The sequence below is a fragment of the Semicossyphus pulcher genome, unplaced genomic scaffold, assembly GCF_022749685.1.
Source record: "Semicossyphus pulcher isolate SPU_LCO1_2020_fin unplaced genomic scaffold, fSemPul1.0.p SCAF_4, whole genome shotgun sequence".
In the NCBI taxonomy this organism is placed as follows: domain Eukaryota; kingdom Metazoa; phylum Chordata; class Actinopteri; order Labriformes; family Labridae; genus Semicossyphus; species Semicossyphus pulcher.
Genome location: NW_027211715.1, coordinates 20,898,707 through 20,914,000, shown reverse-complemented (window position 1 = coordinate 20,914,000; position 15,294 = coordinate 20,898,707). Strand labels below are relative to the sequence as shown.

Below are 15,294 nucleotides of genomic sequence, written 5' to 3'. Positions count from 1 at the left end.
ACTAGCAGTGAGAGAGTTCATGGCAGCCAAATGCACGAGGTGACATGGTCATGCATCCACATGCTGGTTCGGTGACTTTGAATGGAATGTGTTTTAAGCAAAACAACAGCACTCAGAGCAGACTCGGCTGGTTTTCCTTATCAGAGCGACACAAACTGCTCGACTCCAATTGCACAAAATCTTTTAGGAGGAGGAAGTGAAGAAAAATTCAACCTCCACAACCGATTCAAGCGGATGGTTTGTCCATTCTCACATCCAATCTCCAAGATAACCCGGCTTCAGTCACTATAGGCCAACTCCTGTCCACGCTCACCTTAACTACTCTGTGGTTTAAGAAGGTTGTTGCCGTCTTGGTTCGGCTTGTTAAGCGCATCCAATGGCGTCGGGGTCTCCTTGTGATCATCTACAGAGCAGTTGGACACGGCGTTAGCCACCAGGCAGAACTTGCGGAGGAGGATCTCCCTGAGGAGCAGATACACCCACGGGTCCAGGATCTGGTTTAGGGAGGCCAAGCGGATCGCTGTGAGAAAAAAGTTGCAGTCCAAGTGGACGTCCCGGCCAGAGGCGCTATTGGAGGTCACTGCTGTGGAATTGCACTCGTGGGAGGAAACCTGGGTGGAGATCATCCGCACCATCAGAACCTGGGGAGGAGGAAGGAACAGGATGTTTGTACCAACATTCAACGCTTCTATTATAAGAATCAAGGCCTATAGAATATTAAATAACACATTTAGTTAAAGTATGAGGACATTTTGAAGTCTATATGTTCACTTGTTGGCTGAGCGATTATAGCTTTTGATTTGTCTCCTTCACAACTTAATATTTCATGAAACAAACCGAGACACCCTGAGCAGCTGCAGTATCAAATGACTATGAGAGACACACTAAGTTCACATTCTAGCTACTCAATCTCTGACATCACTGCGACCACAGTGCTGCGGCTTCTATTAATATCCTTGGAGGGACTATTAAATATGTGACTGACAACGTATGACCTCATAGCACACTGAGCAGACCCCCCAAACAGGACCCGGCTAAGTAGATTGCTCCTTAATGGAAAATGGCAGCAGTGTTTCAAAGGAATCATACATGGCAGCACTGAACTGACAGCGTGGTTTGTGTGTGAGCGAGGAGGTCAGGGGGAAGAAAATAGAGGAGAGGTGGGTGAGTGATTGAGAGAGTGATTTGGCAGAGCAGGGTGCTCAACAGGAGATGAAGCCTCTCCAGAGATACATGGATGTGCAGCTGTTTGTGACCGGCATGCTGACAGTAAAACCCATTTAAGACCCTGTTTAAATTGTGAATTATCACACTGCCCACTTTATCATATTAGTACAAGGGCTTTGACTGAAAGACACAATGAGAAAAAACAGCATTAGAAAAACTATTTTGCATTATATTCTCATTTTCATGAGGTCAACACTTGTATGTTTTAAGAAAGGTATAAGCTACAAACATACCAGCAGGGGAGACCAGCATATAAGCAGGACGCACATAATCCCCAACAGCTGAATGACGGTCTCCGTAGTGAGCCGTTCCCACTGTTTTGAAGAATGAGACGTGCCAGACTTAGTTTTACACCGGATAATTAAGCCCCGGATCGTCACCACATTGCAGGACAGTGTCACAAGTAGAGAGAAAATCCCAAGTACAGCGAAAGTGATGGCGAAAAACATATTTCCCGGAACTTCTCGGTCCCCAGCGCTGATGAAGCACCAGGTGCCCGGCCACTGGCGCGTATATTTCCCGACCCCTGCGATGGGCAGCAGCGCAAAGAGAAACACAAGACACCATATGACAGCCAGAGTCTGCTTGGTCACACTTGTTTTCATGTTATTGGAGTACCAGTGGGGGTTTGTTATCGCCATAGCCCTTTCAATTGCCATGGCGCTTGCCAAGAAGAGGGCGCACAGACCAAAAGTTGTCATACACACACCGAAAAAAGCGCATAGATTTCCAGATGAGTCGATACGCTCCCATTTCAGATCGGCTCTGTAAACTGATATCACTATTGGACTTGTTAAAAGCTGCCCAAACAGGTCGGTAAACGCCAGCGACCCAATGCAAAGCAAGAAAGACTTTTTCCTTTTATTCTCCTTCTTTCTGTAAGAGACATACACCAGAATAAGAGCTAAAGTGTTGCCCACCATGCCGGTGATCATCATGGTTATAGGGAAACCAACTGATACAGATCTACAGCTGGAGTTCTTGGTGACATTGCTTTCGCGCAATGAATTGGAGACGTTGGAGCCAAACATCGCTCCAAAGGTGGTGGTAAAGCCCTCTAGAGAATCACATCCGTCTCTTGTCATCTTTTCGGACCGGATAAGCCAATATGCAGAAGATAAACCAAGTGTGCGTCCAGCATTCTCTTGCGCCTCGAACTGCTCCAACTGAATGCAGTGCGTAAAAGCGCGTCGGGGTCCTTTAGGCGCTGGAGGCGGGACTACATAGAAAAGCGTCCTGAAGAAACAACTCGCTGAGGCTGCACGTGGCTTTACAAACACTAAAACATAAACCAGATTTTTGGAAACTCCGTAGAGTAAAGATGTTCCTAATGAACGCTCTTTTTACAAGTAACGTAGGCACTTTGAATGAGTGTAACACTTTTACAGAGACACCTGCTTCCGACCACACGTGCCAAGATGTTAGAGATAGTCAGCACGAGTAGTGCGCATCAAGGCGGAGTCTGATGATAAAGGGGATAATCGAACCTGCTTGTCGGACTGAATTAATTAAATCATCAGGCTCCGCTCGGCTCTTGTTCATTATGTGGAAATTCACATTTGAGGAAACATCTCTTTTTGCATACCTAAAGTAGATAACTAAGTTAACTACGCCTATGTATTTATTGTATATATGTTCGATCATGTTAGGGTTACTCTTCTTGAATAATAGCATGCGACGGCTACAGATATCTGTTGTAAAAATCATTATAAAATGGCCATTCTTACAACACTTGTAGGCATGTGATTGATATGAATATTTAACTTCCGATTATTTCCATCTAAACTTACACAGACGCACATTGTCACAATCAGCATAATGCAGTAGTAGGCTATCTATCAAAAGTAAGACGTTGTAGTGACACCATGCGTCTGAATGGAGTCTGTGACATGTTTTATCTAGTCCTGGAGGTGGCGGCTGTTGGGAATTAGTTATGTACTTTTCAGCCTGATAACTTCTACAATATATAAAGCACACCGTTGTCTTCAGCCCTTTCTCTGCGAACGTCGTTACACTATTGGTAGCAACTAGTGCCACCTGTTGACCAAAATGAGAACGACACCATCAAAGTGTGGGGAATGGGCACCTGGATGACTTTTCCATTAGTCAACAAGGATTAAACTTAAATATGCAGGCCTTTAATAATAGACTGGAGGTTGATCACTGCCAGAATTAGCCAGAATACACTCTGTTGGAGTGTGAACTAAATTACGTGAGAAACTATAGCCGTTACATCTTTAGTCTAAGTCCAAATCAAGACAAAGTACACTTAGCAACAAAATAAGTACATTTAAGTGATATAAATCATGTTCTTACAAACCAAATACCATTGGGCATGGTTGTATTTGTTCAGTATAGGGCATGAGACCATTAACAATCATAATCAATACAGAAAACATAATTTAACTTCCAAAATCCACCCTTTGTGGTAGACTAGGGGTGCCATGGTCAACTCAGATTCCTTTCAGAGTACTGCATAAACGGCCATATGAAGTGTACAGCATAAGAAACACACTTCATAGTTAAGTAGTCTGCTCCATCTAATCAGCAACAGCTAATGAAACTTAATGATGTATACTTCACCAACTAACAATAACGTTGGGTTTACTAATAGCACAATTCATTTTACACATCAGCTAAACCTCAATATACCAGCTGTCTCAACACTCGCCAGTCTTACCTTTGCCAAAACAAACAACGAAGTAACAAGAGACAATGTTGACAGGATTTTATTTACATTGTACATTTGAGTTGTTTTATCATGTTCTACCATAAATCAAGACGTACTGTTTTTAGTTCTTGATTAACTAATCTGGAGTGGGAAAATCTGTAATTTATTGAATTCATTATATACCCAGGTGACAAATGAAGAGGACTAACAACTAGTGGTGAATTAGGCGTCAATTATGTAAAGAAACAAAAACGATTAAATCTAAAGTGAAGAATGTTGAACTAACTGGCATTGACTTAAAACAAGCAATATTAAAAAGTAAAATACTTACCTTGAAAACACAAAACAAATTTATATTTATCAAGAAAATAAAACAAATGGGCCAAATTTCATTGCTACATCTGTGGTATCATAGATTGGCGCTTAAGTAATTTTCCTTTTTAAGGCAAAATAACACATTAAAAAAAAAAAAAAAAAAAAAGTTACAAAAAACCCCAAATCTATGATGCTTCCTTACTTCTTAAAGTGTAGAACAAAATGAACTGTCACGATGATTTGAGCTGGAGGGTTTAAAACGGGACACAGCCTCTTCACAGTATGTGATTTTGTTACAGGACCAAACCTTTATGCTTATTTGACACCTGTAGTTACAGACACTTGTCAAATACTAGGGTGTGTGTGTGGTTTTAAAGGGGAGCATGTAATGATAACGGGTCATGATGCTGCTGCCTTTTTTGAGGGAAATAAGACTTTCAATGGAATTCAACAGCATACTGAAAGGTTGTGGTTTGTTTTCTTTGCGACACAACATGCACTTGTACTAAGGTTCCTTTTCTTGCTTTAAAAGCTGTTATAAGGTTATTTCTTTTTTGAACTGGAGCCAGAATGGGAGGATCCAGAGGACTGGTCGCGGCGCCTGAAATCACAAAAACACCATGGGAAGAAGAACAAGGTCAGCGGGCTCAGCTATTAAAATTCAGCTGCGTACTTTAAACAAGTACAAGGTCATGAATTTATTTTAAAAGGACGATATAACCAGGTAAAATGTGAACACACTTCTGGAAATCTGAATTCCCATAAACGAGGCGACAGATGGCTAATAATAATCAGTGCCGTGTGGTATTCCACAGAAACCCAAACCTTTCGGACGAATGTGATCGAGAGCGCCTCCTCTTTCTCCCTCCAGATGAGGACCTGGAGCGACTGTGCTTCTGTCTCCTCTCAGGTGAGGAGGAAGGTGAGCGGGACCTCTTCCGGGGAGAGGAGCCCTTTCCAGACCTGGAGCTGGATCTTTTGAAGGAATAAACCAAGCACTGAGGTCAGTAAGGTCAAGACAGAGACTCACGAGCGTGGGTATTTATCAAGCTTCCCTGATTTAGAGGTTAAGTATGCAATTTTACCTCAGAGGACTCAATGGAAAAACATGTCCTCTGGGAAATGTTAAGCTCCTGTTGACTTTATTGATATTAACCGAGTGGGGAAACCAGCACCACTCATGAGATGCTTGATGAAGACCCCAGATGTCTATTCAGACTTTTGAACATTGGTAATATTAAGACGTGATTATCAGTCTGTGTTTTTTCCATGATCTCAAGCCCAATTTGAAGCCGCTTGAAAAATATGCCTTTTAATTTCAGGCCAAAAATACTATCTGTAGATTAACATAACGGACTGTAGTGAAGTAAGCACTATCCAGTCTTTGTTCAAACTTAAGCTAAGGATAAGGACTGCTCTGGAGCTTTCAGCTCCATACATACACTCTCTTTGGGAGAGAGTGCATGTCACCTCATTCACCTGGAGTGGGACCTCGAGCGAGATCCTGATCTGGAACTGGATGAGCTTCCAGAGCGGGACCTGAAAGACAAAAAACAGAACCTTTCCAATATTTCTGAACAAGAGAAATAGCATGATCTTTTACATGAAAATACAGGCATATTTTGATGCATTTAAATCTTACTCAAATAATTCTATTCTTGCCTTTATAAATAGTCAAAATGTCAAAGAGGATTTTGAGAAAAACTATTAAAATAGAAAGAGCTAAAACCTGTATGCAACAACTCCATTTCAACGGAGCAGGCAGATTAGCAGACAGCAAGAACAAAAGGAGAACCAGAGTGCATTTTAATACTGCAATTTGAACATTGCATTCCTTTCTTATGAAGTCATATGCATTTCAAAACAAAAGCACAATTTATGTTACCAAAAAAAAGAAAAGAAAGAATATATAGTGTGCATATGAAGTTTCTAACACATTACAGAGGGAGGGGTTCAAAAAAGAGAAAACAACAAATCAGCAAAACAGTACATATAATTGATATTGATCAGTAAATCAGAAGGAAGATTGAGCTGATACTGACATTTTGCACGGAGTTACCCTTGACCTGTACCCTTTTACCTGGACCTCGACCGAGAACTGGAGCTGGATGAGCGCGAGGATGAGCGGGAACGAGAAGAACCCGAGCGGCTGCCCTTTTTCTTAGCTGGCACGTCTTCATCCTCACTGGCATTCAGGTCGTACTTTGACAGGTCGCCATCGTCATCTTCATCATCATCCTGGAGAGAAAATAGTTGGCATTTATTTAATTACATTGCTTTTGGCTAGTATTATAATATTTGGTCTTTGAATTTTTCCAGCTCCAGCCGGCAATCTTACATCCAATTTGTATTTGGAAAGGTCACCATCTTCATCATCCTCTTCTTCCTCCTCCTCCTCAGCTTCAGCCTTTGCTACTTCTTTCTTCTCACTTTCTTTTGAGGAAGATGTGCTGCTCGTCTTCCCACGAAACTTTTTCTTTTTTCTACCAAACTGACATTAAAGAGAGAACATATTATTCATCAGTAAGAATGCAAATTTTGTTCACGAGTTTCAGGGCACAACAAGATTCTACCAGCACAATAACACATGACTTACAGTATAGCAGATGAAATGTAATGATAATATCAGGGAAGACTCACTTCATCATATTCTCCATCAGATTCCTCCCGTTCAATGTATTCTACATTTTCCCTTTCATTAAAACCCCCACCATAACCTGAAAAGCAAGAGAAAAAAATTAATGACCAGTATGTAATCAAACACCAAAACCTGGAAAATGTTATTTATTTGCTGGAATACCTGTTCTCTCTTCAAGCTTGGCATATTTCGGTGTGTTACACATGTTGCACTCTGACCTCCTTGCCCAATTCACATTACCACATCTGTAAGACAAGATGGAAAGGAAAATTAATTTCAACATATTAAATACGTTTTTACATTTCAGCTTACATATGCATTTCATTCATGAGAAAAATCCATTGAAATATACGATAACACTCACGTTTTGCATTGCCAATCATTTGCACTGAAGAGGCCTCTACTCTTCTCAGCCAGAGTTTTCCCAATCTCTGTTCCTCCTGCTTTCATCATCTTTGCCTCTGTGGTTTTCTCTGTGGAAATCAAACAAGGGTTTTAAGTACAGCAGCTTTTTTTAAATAAAACTTCTGCAAGATATAATAATTTGCATAGAGGAGGACTCACCCCGGCCACATCTGTTACAACTTGTTCTTCTAGCAAAGTTCACGTTCCCACACCTGCAAAAGCATAAAAAAATATATATTATAGACACATGTAAGACTTGAGCATGTCACGTTCTTATACAGGTATAAGCCGAGTGTACTACAAGCAGGACAAGCAGTATACTTTCATTTATTTTTCACGTGCCACACAGTTGACTTTTCGTTGGACTCCCTGTGTAAAAGGCCTGAAGACTGACAACTGCAGCTGGCTCGTATGTCACTTCAGACGTTTTTAATGCAGTTCATTTGCAACATGATATTGCTGAACGCCAAAGTTAGACTCTACGCTCATGAGAACTTGGCGTCTACAACATTGTAAACACCACCCACAATAATGTGTGGGGGACTTTCACCCCAGCCCACACAAGCTAACTATAGCTAGCTTGATTTGCTATCTTATACGTTTGCGTTCAATGACGACTGACAAAGACCCCCTCACACCTAATGCCAAAATGTGTCCACCCTTAAATGAAAAATGCATAGGACCTTTTATGCCGTTTGCAGTGTTAGTTGAGAGATAGAAAGAATGTATAAGTTAGCTAGTTTAGCTACTTAGCTAGCCACCGTTAGCGTGAACCACACCAGGCCTAAGCTAACTAACGCCTGTTAGCACGACTTGCAAATTAAGCACACGTCTGTTGCAAAATTTAACCAACTAACACCTAAGAATTTATTCTAAGTATAAGGAGCACTTACTTTTTATCTGGACATATCCAGTCCCCGTCGCTCACTCGAAAACTCTTCCCCGACATTTTTGTGCTCGTTAACACTGACTAGCCCACTGGCAGGGTGTGCTCAGTGTGTTCATGCAGCAGCAGTTAGCTCGGTGCCGAGCTTCCTCCTCCCTCTCATGCTGCCTTCAGGTGCTTTTGGTATCTTTTAAAACTCTCCTTTCTCTGCTCGTAATTTGGAAATGCACATATCACATAACATATAATAAGCTTATATTACCCTTTGCGATTCGTATTACAACACAATTCGGCTTATGAATATTTGAACAGATAACTCAGATAATAGATAACTTACCAAACTAATCGCACAATTATGTTTTTCACAGAAGTATGGCGTTTCAGAAAACACATAAATGCCACATTGACAATAGACCTGACTTTCTTGAGAAACGTTGTTGCAGAGGTTAAAAGTTAACTCAAATGTAACAGACAGAATTATATTTTTTCTCTTTTTAATCAGCTAATAAAATATAAAATAAGTTATATGTAATTCAAATAACACAGTTAACACAGGCTACAAGATAATATACAGAACAATATGGCTAATAACCTGTCATTGAATGATTACCATTACAGTTCAATAATTGTATTTTTTTTAAACTAAACCCTCTTAATCCCGTACACGAAAATAGTTTTATTCAAAAAGAGGAAATGAGGCTTTATCGACAGAGGGATAAATGTTTAACATTGGGTTTCAAAAACTGTAAATCAGCAGTTACATGGCTGATAATGTTGACCTAGATGATGATGTTAAACATATCCTATATTTAAGTACAAAAACATGGAAGATATTAAGACTGGCACTTTGGATGTTCAGGTCACATAAACTTAAATCATGATGAAATTATAAATATTATTGACTTAGCCACAATGTCTATTCTTTATAAGTCCAGAATCTAAACAAAGGAGTTTGAAATTGTCATTCTGCTAGTACGGTTTTCTTGCAAAGCCTGTACTAACCACTAGATGGCAGATAATGCCAACATTTACCACTGCACATGTTCACAGATCCTCCTGTGTTGTTTTGGTCTAAGTATCTCTGCTCACAGGTTACAAAATGATTTTGCTTGTTCATTTAGATCAGGGTGAGGTTCTGGTGTGAAAAAAACAACTCAAGACTAACCTCAAGAGGACTAGACTGTGTGTGCTTACGTGTACTTCTCTGAATATCACATATACATTAGTATATACGTTAGTGGTCTATTGAACAAAGACAGAGTAAATGTAAATATATATTTGGATGGAAATGTATTATATGAATTTTGCAAAATATGGTAATCTTATACTGTCATTGCAAAATAAGAGATTACAATTACATTACTGCATACTTGCCATTTGTAGTCATTTCTCTGGAGCCATTTTAATGTACTGGACACACAACATCAAGCTTCTAGGACAATTATCTCAGTATAATAGGTGAGTTATGTTGTTGCCTTTTAAGTGAGTCATTGCAGCTGGTTGTTGCATTAGTCAAACCTGCCCACAAAAATGTTTTAAAATAAAAATCTTTATTCTTTAACCTAACAGGTTCTTCAACCGATCTGTGATGTGGCTGGTGATGGCAACATTATTGACATTAGTGTTTACAAAAACAAAAGTCCTGTAACGCACAAAAATACTAACACATTGAAGTGTTGGTGAAGTATCCACTTTTGTAAGTGTCTGCCAGAGGTATAGATTTTCGTAGAAGCTCAGTAAAACAGTGATATCTCACAGAATTGCTTGAAACAGAGACATAGCTAGAAGTCATCTCATGGTTTTTCAGTAATTCGCACTGAAATAAAATGAGTAGATAGATAAGGTGTTCCACTTTACGCACATTTAGAAATGAAACTGTCATCTGTTCTGGGTGAAAATCTGTCTGAGGACTTTATTTCATACTTGTCTTGCAACTATTTTGGCGGTGGGGGGGCTTGGTTAAGAAGTGTCAAATTTATTTAGTGACATACAAATAGCTTGTGCATTAAAGAGTGTTAAAGCTAATCAGCTGATTAAGGATCGCTTCACCTTTGTTTTGCTAATAAAGGAGGGAAAGTAGATGAAGTCAGTATAGCTACAATTCAACATCTGCTAATTTCAGCAACGAGCATGCTAACGCGATGGAGACATTGTGTTTCCAAACACATTTGACAATGAGGACGATGAGGAGGGTGAAGAAGAGAACTGTCTTAAGGAGCTGCACTAATATTGTAAGTTAGCATCTTTAGCTGAAAGTAGGCTACTCTGTCATATGCTGTGTGCCTCAGGCTAACGTTAGCTACAGCTAGCAGGCAGCTGCTAGCTAACAGAAGCTACTGATCGCCACTTCGCGTGAGAGGAATCTGCTTTAAGATAAAGTAGTGAACTCAAGCTGTGCTAGATGCTTTTGTAAGTTTGTGCTTGTGATGTATGTTGAGTGAAATGCTTTTGAATTATATATCAGGGATAACTAAACCCTGTTTTCACTAATTGTATTTTTTGTCAGTTGTGCCTGCTATAAACAATCCAGCCCCCCCATAGCTCCCCCAGTCACAATTCCCTGGTGCCTTCTGGAACAGGGTCGGTCCAATGACACAAAACGTCTTATAATAACTCACGAATTACTTGTGCTGCTTTTAACATGAGGTTGTTATGATGTATGACGAGATGTAAATGCTCTTAATGATGAGAAAGGGAATGTTGTAAATTGCTGTTATCTCTCATGTGAAGGTCCTTAACAACTTTAAGTACACAAGAGAAGCGTCCTTGTCCTCACAATCTGCTGTCGGTCAAAGTCAGAGAACCTTGGAGGTCGCCGTCACAGCTGGTCCATGACCCCGAGGCCGCACCAGGAGCCATGTCAACGAACTTCAGTCTATTACTTTCTTTTCTTTGCCCTCTGTTCCTGCGGCCTATATCTGACAGGGGGGGGAATGACATTGTGGAGGCATGTCCCTTATGTCTTGGACAAGATGAGTTGATATAATTGAGTATACTGGAGATTAAATGAACAAGATTTTTTAATCATACATGGTTTTAATCATCATGTACCTGTTAAGGAGACATGCACTTGATTTATGAGTGCTACACAAGGTTTATTAGGAATAGGGGTTGGCAAATATGAGGTATCAGAGGCGAGGGAGGCACATTTTTTCATTCAGCATCTTTCTGTTGAAGGAAATGACTCTTGGACCTTTATCTGCCGAATTCGTAATATCACACAAAGAGGCCACAAGTTTGATATTACATGAAAACACTCTTTTACTTCCCTCCGACTGCACAGGAAGCAGCTGTACTCACAAATCTTGGCTGGGACGTTGCACAGAAAAGAACGAGGCGAGATATGAAGCAAATGAAGCCATGAATAACTAATAAGGAGACACTGCCAACGCTGTGGTATGTTTGTTTGTAGCACGGAGTTGCATGAAAGATTCAGCAAGAAGTCAGGCAATTAAATAGCACTTAGGTAAACATTGTCCAATTAGACTTAAGTGGCTTCATTGGTGGTAGTGCTTTCTTTACTTTACTGTGTCCTTTTCTGGCCGACGCGCAGGCCACCATCTGATTATGTCCTGGGTCAATAAGACTACTTAGGGAGATTTTTCATGGGTGTCAATGAGGCTTTGGCTAGGCTGACACCGTTTTCTAGCCCAGTGGCTGGTTACGGCTGAAGGTTCATGCACAGCAGAGCCTCTGACGGAGGAAAGGCAGCCATGTATGTAGCTTTGTAAAAACCTAGTGCAAGCCACCAGGGCTTTCCAATTTCGACAGATGGCAGGGAGCTGTTCCCGAGGAAAGGGGGAAGAGATGCAGGCTGGTGAGCGTTGGCGCACTCCACCCACTGCTTTTATCTCAATATCATGATTCAGCATTAATCAGGCGGGGTGACATGTATTTCCCATGCGACGAACTAAAGTCAACTGCAGGGCTGTTTGTTAACCGGGTGTAATATGATGCTCTGCTCTCATGAGGCATGTCTCTATGTCTATCTGTTTGTGCACATTTGTCAGAGGACGCCCTGACTCGGCCAAAGAGGCGGCCCTGTGGTCACACTTTAGCAGCAGTAGGTGAACTGTAAGGTGCCAGCTAACCCCATCAGAATTATATAACACAGACTACTGCACAGCGAAACAGCTTCCTGCTGGGAGATGTGCCGCCGCATTGTGCCGTATCTCCTGTCCTCTCATCCGGCCCTTATCACTAAAGCACATTCGTTTTAGGAGCCAGAGAGCATGCATTTTACAATCCGGTCCCAGCACTTCTTGTAAAAGCAATCCGCAAAGCATGATATGATGGGTAAAATTTCAAGGTAATAAATCTACTGTTTAGCAGTAATAAAATGAGCGATGGACGGGTTCCATTGGATCATCAGTTTTATTGTGTGAGTGCGTTTAAGCACTATGTGTCAAGCATTCATCTACCAGTACAGATATGAAGCCACTTAAATTGTTGTACTTTTTTAAGTCCCGCGACCTCATTTTAATCCATTTTCTTGTCACTATCTTGTTCCTTTCACAGATGCACTATTTTAAACAGAGACAACCACAACACTGTGAGCTTGCAGGTGATCTTGAGCTCTCCTGGCTGACAATGTCAATGTGTCAAAGACCAGCAGATCTTGACAGACGAGAGAACCGGAGGAGTGATGTTGGCACAAACTCTTCAGAACGAAATCACAGAATCCCACAGATAAAGTGTTTACAGGGCGAGAGGTGAGCCCGCTGATGATTCCCGTGTGTCCGTACAAAATGCAATATATAAAAACCTCTGCCTCCATTAAGGCGAGGCCAGCGGGACGGTCTCCGGTGCCATTTCTCAAACGCTTTTGTCAGCTCTGTGCTGCAGACTCTTGTTTAATTGCTGCACATCACTTTTGGGGGAACTCTCGAAAAGGAAAGAAATCAATGCCTTTCCTGCTTCAACCCCGTGCAGAATAAAGTGAGTATCTCTCAGCCTGCAGCTCTTTGAGTCTCTGCGTGTGACTAAAACATGAAGTAGGAAATCTAAAAATTGCAGAATTCAAGAGAACACTCGTTCATTCGTACTATATCTTTGAATCCTTTAATCACAGCTTAATTCAGTCCAATTAGAGATATTGTAACGTGCATAAGCTGTTTACATCCACTTCAAAATAAGAGAACAGCGGCGACGTTCAGTCTGAATCTGCTTTAAATTAATTACGAGACATAATTCATATAACCATCTTCGTATTTTGTTTTCTACCGTCCACAGGCAGTGTTGTTGTTTTGTCTTGGGTGCGGTATTTTCCTTTGTGGCAGAGGAGAGAGAAAATATGAGATAGGCAGAGTGAGGGGAAATTGACAGATGGACAGAGTAAAAGGAAGAGGAGATGGGTGCACAGTAAACAATACTCAGACTGTAATTAAGTGACCCGACTTCAATTAGAAGCATTATGTGGGGAAAATTGTTTTTGTGCTTTGATGCACTCAAGCGTGCATTTGATCCCGCAATTCTTCTCCCGTTATCTTCAACCCCCCCAACGGCTCCTTGCTCTTTATTCACTCCAAGTTTCCCGTCAACAGCACACTGCCGGGCTGACAGTTACTGAGGAGGTAATCTGATTGCCGTATAACAATGGCTAATGCAGGAAAATAGGCAGCAGCTTCAGCGCAGCCTCAGCCGATGCGTCATCCGGCTGTGCTCTTGGCAGTGACATAGTCCTGGCAGTGGGGTGATTAATGTGATAGGTGGAATTTGTCTCGTTATGTTGACACCGGCTAATAAATGCCTTGTAAACAGCCAGTCACAGCTGTTAATGCATCATCATAATCCAGGATTAGGAGGTGCCAGGCATGGCCAATAAAGGCAATTAGGCAGTGACAAAATTAATTCGCCCGTTCTCTGACTTTCCTGCGCCCTGTCCATTCTGGGGGAAACTCAAGTGTGTCTGCTGTGATTCTTCACAGGGTCGCGAGGGGATACGCGTGCCGAAAATCTACCCATTAAAAACAGAATATCTAACTCTATTCGCGGTCACTGCAATGCATGATGTGTGGAATATCAACTCCAAGTGAGATTGAAATGAAAACAAATATCCCTGCTTTGCTCCTTTTAATCTATTTGGAATTATAGAATTAGCAGCGAGGGAGTGAGCTCAGAGGAAAATCGAAGGAGAAAACCGCATCCCGAGCGAGCGTAAGCGTGAAAATGTTATCAAGCTCAAGCTCATCATGCAAATGCTGCGTTTTCCTATAACGTCCCCAAATCTCTCCGAGGAGAAGACAAGACAGGTGACTTTTAGATCTGACTGGTCGTTAGAGAGGTCACCACAGCAGCCATTAACTTCCTGTCACTCATCCCCGTCACGCCTCATTGGCTGAAGTTGTTCTGCATTTCCTCGTGTTTTTACTCACCTTGCTTATTTTTAGCACCTGGGACTAAGGTCTGATGTGTTTTTTTTTTTAAATGTTTAAAAGACCCCGCACGAGCTCCCTCCACACACACCGAGTCAGCCCGTCCTATTACCAGAATGATGGTCAATTGAGATGATCAATTTGCATAATGGAGCATTAAATTGGGCCCATCACACCCACCTCTCGGCAGCTCGCTGCCATGGAGGGCTCACTGAGAGTGGCAATTGCTCTTGAAGGGGTGACATGTATCCTGCCTGCTGGAGTATCTTTTTCGCCGTGCGAGCTGAGGCTGAGGCTGGTGAGTGTAGCACCAGTCAATGAATAATGTAAGTCGTATTCATGAGTAATCTGTTGGCGGATTGAAAAGTTCATGCCAAAGGAATACCTGAGTCTAAGAATGAGAAAGAATGTTTAAGATAAAATGTTAAAGTAGAACCAAAGCTCAGGCCGGGACTTTCATACCCGCTTTGCTAGAAAATATCTCAGTGAATATTCTTTTTTTTAACAACGAAGCACTTTTCTTTTCTGAAAGTGTCACATCATCGTCTGCGCTCATACATTACCATTAAGCTCAACACTGTGCTTAATTGCGACGTCCATCCTCATCGCGACCGTTGGTCATTTCTCGGACACAGAGCAGATCCTTTTGATTAACACCCACCAAGGAAATCTAAGACGGTTATCTTAGGGAGATTAGTTGAGCTTTTAAGAAGCATGTCAATGCCTAAGGACCTGTGACAAATGGGATCCAAGGAGCCGCTTGGATCTGAGGCGGCGG

At 41.5% G+C, this 15,294-nt stretch overlaps 2 protein-coding genes across 2 annotated transcripts; both read right to left on the bottom strand.

The window, feature by feature from the left end:
* Nucleotides 1-208: 208 nt before the first annotated feature.
* Nucleotides 209-2,367, bottom strand: ptger3 (prostaglandin E receptor 3 (subtype EP3)). Its single transcript, XM_069679980.1, has 2 exons — nt 1,461-2,367; nt 209-641 (listed from the first exon to the last, which is right to left on the bottom strand). The coding sequence occupies exons 1-2, from the start codon at nt 2,310-2,312 to the stop codon at nt 315-317; spliced, it is 1,179 nt and encodes a 392-aa protein (XP_069536081.1). The 5' UTR covers nt 2,313-2,367; the 3' UTR covers nt 209-314.
* A 1,573-nt stretch (nt 2,368-3,940) lies between these two features.
* zranb2 (zinc finger, RAN-binding domain containing 2) lies at nt 3,941-8,295 on the bottom strand. Its single transcript, XM_069680500.1, has 10 exons — nt 8,150-8,295; nt 7,416-7,468; nt 7,216-7,324; nt 7,014-7,096; nt 6,854-6,930; nt 6,552-6,704; nt 6,294-6,451; nt 5,693-5,752; nt 5,039-5,188; nt 3,941-4,814 (listed from the first exon to the last, which is right to left on the bottom strand). The coding sequence occupies exons 1-10, from the start codon at nt 8,203-8,205 to the stop codon at nt 4,757-4,759; spliced, it is 957 nt and encodes a 318-aa protein (XP_069536601.1). The 5' UTR covers nt 8,206-8,295; the 3' UTR covers nt 3,941-4,756.
* Between the last annotated feature and the right edge of the window lie 6,999 nt (nt 8,296-15,294).